Source organism: Sinocyclocheilus rhinocerous, unplaced genomic scaffold (assembly GCF_001515625.1).
Source record: "Sinocyclocheilus rhinocerous isolate Xijiao unplaced genomic scaffold, SAMN03320098_v1.1 scaffold3991, whole genome shotgun sequence".
In the NCBI taxonomy this organism is placed as follows: Eukaryota; Metazoa; Chordata; class Actinopteri; order Cypriniformes; family Cyprinidae; genus Sinocyclocheilus; species Sinocyclocheilus rhinocerous.
Window position 1 is genome coordinate 94,319 of NW_015664686.1, and position 6,404 is coordinate 100,722.

General features: G+C 37.4%; 2 protein-coding genes across 2 annotated transcripts in view; both read left to right on the forward strand.

Annotated features, from left to right (window-relative positions):
* The window catches only part of ctc1 (CTS telomere maintenance complex component 1), a 13,650-nt gene extending 8,516 nt beyond the window's left edge, over positions 1 to 5,134 (forward strand). Inside the window, exons 11-17 of the mRNA XM_016541181.1 lie at positions 512 to 558; positions 646 to 752; positions 846 to 1,011; positions 2,404 to 2,478; positions 2,865 to 3,021; positions 3,737 to 3,851; positions 4,897 to 5,134. Of these exons, the coding sequence (XP_016396667.1) occupies positions 512 to 558; positions 646 to 752; positions 846 to 1,011; positions 2,404 to 2,478; positions 2,865 to 3,021; positions 3,737 to 3,851; positions 4,897 to 4,997 (768 nt within the window). The 3' untranslated portion in view covers positions 4,998 to 5,134. The remainder of the gene's footprint in view (positions 1 to 511; positions 559 to 645; positions 753 to 845; positions 1,012 to 2,403; positions 2,479 to 2,864; positions 3,022 to 3,736; positions 3,852 to 4,896) is intronic.
* Positions 5,135 to 5,387: 253 nt separating this feature from the next.
* The window catches only part of LOC107730361 (transferrin receptor protein 2-like), a 17,118-nt gene continuing 16,101 nt past the window's right edge, over positions 5,388 to 6,404 (forward strand). The window contains exon 1 of the mRNA XM_016541183.1: positions 5,388 to 5,691. Within this exon, the coding sequence (XP_016396669.1) occupies positions 5,464 to 5,691 (228 nt within the window). The 5' untranslated portion in view covers positions 5,388 to 5,463. The remainder of the gene's footprint in view (positions 5,692 to 6,404) is intronic.

Consider the following 6,404-nt stretch of genomic DNA (forward strand, 5'->3'; position numbering starts at 1 on the left):
ACACACACACAAACACGCTCTCTCACACACGCTCACTCACACGCACACGCTCTCTCACACACGCTCACTCACACGCACACGCTCTCTCACACGCTCACACAGCCGTTAAACATGCACATTACATGAACAAACTCCTAAAACTCAATGCTACATTTCAGTGTAATGTTTTTAAACAATAAAAGCATCCATAGGTAATCACCTAGCAACCACCCCAAAACCCTTAGCAACCACTAGGGGTGTAACAATATATCATATGTCACAATATATCATAATCTAAAAATGAAACGTGTATTCTGTGTAGTTTGCTCAAAAGTGAAGTAGGCTTTTATTCAGATATAAACAACGCGCATATCTGGAATCTCTCACATTTCAGCTTCCATGTTTATTAATTATTATTAATCATTGAAACATATATTTTTATATAAGTAATAATAAAATAAATTATATATATATAATTTAAAAAAAATGTTTTTACATCGTTTGTGACCTTTGACCTGTGCTGTGTCCTCAGTCAGGTGTTCCTGCGCTCATGAGCGTGTCAGCAGTTCTTCACAGCAGGTGATGATCGTCACACTAAACACATCTTTAGCTCTGAATGCATCAGCATTATCTGTCAGTCACTGAGTGACTCTGTTTGTTTTATAGCTCCGCCCCTGAGATCGTCTCCTTCTGTGGAATCATTACTCAGCGAATCACATTACAGGAGGACAACGGAACCAAACCCAAGATCCAATCACCGACAGCAGCTGAAGGTTTGGCCCCGCCTCCAGTTTCTCTCTCTACAGATATCTGCTGACTGAGTCACTGTGTTTATACCAGATGTTTCCTTCTCTGTAAATATGCAGATGCAAGCATTGAGCAGGATCTGCGGGTGCGTTTGACCGTCCAGGACACTGATTGTCCCGGTCATGTGATTGATGTGTATGTGGATCTGTCGTGTGGTCCATACACACTCGGTCTGATCGCCGGAGCCGCTGTTTCTGTCCATCACGTTCAGCGCAAAGTCTCCAAGTTAGTTTGAGATGCTCTCATTAACATTGATTTATGTACTCAAAATATATAGCAAATCTCAGATCTGTGATTGTTTATATTGTTGCAAAATGTTTTAACTGTACCCAGCTCTATGGAGGACCAAACCTGCAAAAATCTAAATAAATAAATGTAACAATTGGAAAATAAATCAATTAATAAATGACTTAAAATCAAATTTAATCAAAATTAGTGTAATTAAATTTACACTTAATCGATAATCAATCAATTCTAATATCAGTCCACCTGATTATAATACAAGAGACAGAAATGTAAAAATAACATTTAAATATGGAAATAAATACATGGTGTTAATAAATATGAAATTAATGCATTAATATAAGGCAAGGCAAGTTTATTTATATAGCACATTTCATACACAATGGTAATTCAAAGTGCTTAACAAATACCATTCATTTTTAATTCAATTTAGACTTTTATCTATTTAAATTTACACTTTAATCTACAATAAACAAATGATAAGCAGCACCAGCCCTGATTATCATACAAGAGACAGAAATGTAAGAAGAAACACAAAAAAGTAGAAGAAAATAAATGTAATATTTAAATATATAAATAAATTAGTGCTGTCAAATGATTAATCGCATCCAAAATAAAAGTTTTTGTTTGCATAATATCTGTGTATACTGTGTATATGCATGTGTAAATAAATATAAAAATATAAATGTAATTAAAAACCAATTGTATTTGTTTTAGCAAGTCATTTATTCCTTTGTTTTCTATTATTTATTTAATTATTTAACATTTTTGCAGGTTTGGTTCTAACCTCTGCATCTAAAGTTGGATATATTAGCATATCTAATGGCGCTTTTCCACTGCGTGGTACGACTCGGCACGGCACGGACAGTATATGAACATACTTTCCAGAAGGCCAACTATTCACTAAAAATGTTTTTTTTATTTGTCTTATGAAGTATTCTAATTTGTTGAGATAGTGAATTGGTGGGTTTTTGTTAAATGTGAGCCAAAATCATCACAATTAAAAGAACCAAAGACTTAAACTACTTCAGTCTGTGTGCATTGAATTTATTTAATACACGAGTTTCACAATTTGAGTTGAATTACTGAAATTAACTTTTCCACGACATTCTAATTTATTGAGATGCACCTGTATATACTACAGTATATAGTAAATCTCAACTGCTTGATTGTTTATATCATCAAAATATAATATTGTCCAGCTCTCTGCTAAATGCAACTCTTAGGCATAAAGATATTATAAACACAAACATCATGATTTTCGGTGTAGCTGCTTTGAAACCGTAAGTATTGTGAGAAGCGCTACACTAATGAATGTGACTTGATCTGTAGTGATGGTGTGTGTGTGTGTGTGTGTGTGTGTGTGTGTTTCAGGGCGTGTAACGTATACTGCCGCTCTCTGCCCATCAGCTGTGTGAGCGTCACTGATCTGACATCAGTCTGTTTAAGGCGAGTCACACACTTATTTACACACCTGTGTTTGGTTACAGTGAGGGACTGAGCTCCGTTATTTTTCTGTGCATATCATTATTTTATGCATTATTGTGTATTAGTGTATTATTTTACACTAGTATGCATATTACCAGTTTCTGAATTATTTATTTTGTGCATGTCATTATTTAATGCGTTATTGTGCATTAGTGTATTAGTTTACACTAATATGCATGCTATTAGTTCATGAATGATTTATTTGTCTTTTTTATTAATTCTGTATTATTTTACACTACTGTGCATATATTAATTATTTATTTGTGCATATCATCATGCGTTATTGTGTTATTTTTCTCTGATCTGCATATTGTTAATTTATTGTGTGTGTGTGTGTCTCTGTGTAGGTTGGTGCTGGAGGACGGCTCTGCTGACGCTCACGTCTGGTTCTCGTCTGACACCGTCTGCGATCTGCTGAAGTTGAATGCGGGTCAGTGGGATGGGCTTCAGAGGCACGTCAAGGTCAAAGGTCACGTGAAGGTGTACACACGCGGACACAACATGGTGAGCATTACAGCTTTACTCACCTACATGAGCGCTTTCATGAGTTCATGTTAGAGGTCGACCGATAGTTGATTGCTGGAACTATCTGCAAAAACCCCTGCTGATAGTTTTCCGGGTTGCATCTATTGCTGGAGCGGCTGAGAAGATCCACTGTCATTATACAGAGCGAGAGCTGCCTCTAGAGGAGAATCACTGACACCTCTGCTGTTTGTTTTGACACTGCGCGCTACACAGAGCAGGACACTTCAGACGCGGATTTAAATGCAGCCGACAGAAAATCCTGCCCCGCCACGTAGTTTTCCATTAAATTACATTATATTTGTCCCAAATCGCTGTTGATATGAAATGGTAAAACTTTACAATAAGAGTCCATTTATAACATTAAGATTAATGAAAGCTGGATAAGTATTGTTCCTTGTTAGAGTGTGTTAATTTCAACATTTACTATTACTAATGTTTCTGCTGTTAACATTAGTTAATAAACTATGAACTAGCTTTATTGATCAATATATCAATTAATATTAATATTTTTATTCATTTACAAAGTATGGTTCAGTAGTGTTTTTATTTTAAATAGTAAAACACTATTTTGGTTTTTGTTCAGTGTGCATTTTAAAAACTATCAGTTGATTAATCGGTATCGGCCAGTGTGGTACAACCTAGTTATTAGTATCGGTCGACCTCTAGTTCATGTGATCACTGTGTGTGTGTGTAGACGTGCGACGAGGACCCTAACGACGCTTTAGTTCAGTATCTGAGCTGTTTGTGCTCCAGCACCTCTGTGTGTCGACAGATTCACCTCACCTGCCGACTGCGAGCTCAGAGAACAGGTGAACACACACACACACACACACACAGACACTCTCACACACACACACACACCCACACACACACACACACACACACTCTCTCATACTCATGTTTGACAGGTGCACCTACAGTAGAGCTGCACAATTTAGGGAAAAAATGTAATTGCAGGTTTTCTGAGGTAATAATAGCAATAAAAATAATGAGCATATAATCATCATTTCATTGTATTTCACAGGACTTTGTGAGACTATTTGAATTAAATGGGGTCGGAGATATTAATTTTGAGCTCTCAAAATGCACCAGATTCATGCATTTCAGTTTAAAACTTAAAAAAACTTAGCAATTGTATGCATTTGTAAATTTAAATGCATCAAATTAACTGCTTCGACCCCTTTTCATTTCAAATTAAATATAATAAAATATGGATTCAAACCTCTTTTTAGTTGTGTCTCAGTCCACATTACACTGGTGTTTTTAAAAAATGTGAATATATTAATAATCATAATAATAATAAATAATACTTTTATATTATTGGTATTATTATCATCATTATCCCTAAGACAGTAATATATTAGTAGCAGCTGCACTGTAAAATAAATGTGATGAAAACATAATATAATTGAAAACAAAAATTTCGTAAGTATATTATTTACTTTACAGCAAAAAAAACTAATTTTGTCTCTAAATTTTCTTAATTGCGGAAAACTACAGTTTCTGTGAAAACAGGTTTACAGATACATCTCATTACAAATCTAGTGAATTGCTGTAATCATCTGTGCACAAAAATGTTGGAAATGATGTATATGTGAAAATTAATCGTAAATGTCAAATGTTGCTTTCCCAAATACACAATAATATGCACTTTATATGCACTTCTCATTACTAGTTTGTGAAGATGGATGGCGCATATTACATTTTCAAATGCTCATTAAAGCAGCCTAAACTCAAATCAAATGCAGAGGTGAAGCAGCATTTGCTGTCAACTGAGATACTAAAAACACTGTATCCTGAGCTGCTCGCGTGCAAATGAACACTAAATGAAGTGTGTGTGTGTGTGTGTTTCAGGGAAATCTCAGCTGAGGAAAGTTCATCGAGGACAAACTGAATTCATCTGCAAATTCACACCTGCACTGCAGTTACAATGCCAACACATACACACACGCTAAAAACACACACGCACACACACAAACACACACATACACTCAAACACTAAACAGCAGACGTGTCGTAATCAGATGCTGCTCAGTGTTTCATATGTTTGATGTTCTGCTGCTGTTCTTGAGCTTTTCACTCGTTCACTGAATTATGATTGTAACAAAATAATATTTTTTTAATATTTTTTTTATGATGATTATTTTATTATACACAGTAAATATTGTAAGATAAAACTCTTGTTCAGAAACAGAAATAAAAAGAATTGTTTCATTCGTTACGTTTCATGTATAGATTTGAATATCTTGAATATCAGTTCAGCCTGAAGTCTCTCAGCACTAACCAATCACAGAGTAGGAAAGCGTGTGGGGGCGGAGCTCCAGACAGACGAGCACTCGGGGGGCGGAGCTCCTCGCAGATGAGCACTCAGGGGGCGGAGCTCCAGACAGTTGAGCGCTCAGTGGGCAGAGCTCCTCACAGATGAGAGTTCAGTGGGCGGAGCTCCTCACAGATGAGTGCTCTTCCTCATGTGAATTCATAACTTCAGAAGTAGTTCTCCCCTTGAAGCTTTATTTACTCTCCTGCTGCACATATAGGGCAGAGCTCCTCACAGATGTGAGTTCAGTGGGCGGAGCTCCTGACAGACTAGAGTTAGGAGGCGGAGCTTACAGACGGTCATTGATCAGACAGACGGCAGCAGGACAGCAGGTATGTAACACATTAAAACTCCTCACATGATCACAGGACATGATTTCAGTGGGGTTTTTCACATGCTTGTGTTTTTGGAGGTCTGATATCTTCTCGTGTCTCTCACTATGTCAGTTGTGCTTGCTGAATATTGCTCGTTTGAACTGCTCTTATCAAGCACACACTTCTGTCTCCGGCAGATCTGTGTGTGTGTGTGTGTGTGTGTGTGTGGACATTGGCTCTGTGTGTGTTGTGCGTGTTTGTAATAGAAATCAATATGTGCAGCAGGAGAGTAAATAAAGCTTCAAGGGGAGAACTACTTCTGAAGTTATGAATTCACATGAGGAAGAACCTTCTGGAGGGTTTGGTTAGTGGTACTGGTTTGTGGTCATATATTGTGTAATTTGTATTTTTTCGAGTACTCCGGGGGGGTGGAGCTCATGCAGACAAGCACTTGGGGGGGCGGAGCTCCTCACAGATGATCGCTCAGTGGGCAGAGCTCCTCACAGATGATCGCTCAGTGGGCGGAGTTCCTCACAGATGAGAGTTCAGTGGGCGGAGCTCCTCACAGATGAGTGCTCTTCCTCATGTGAATTCATAACTTCAGAAGTAGTTCTCCCCTTGAAGCTTTATTTACTCTCCTGCTGCACATATTGATTTCTATTACAAACACGCACAACACACACAGAGCCAATGTCCACACACACACACACACACATACACACACACACACA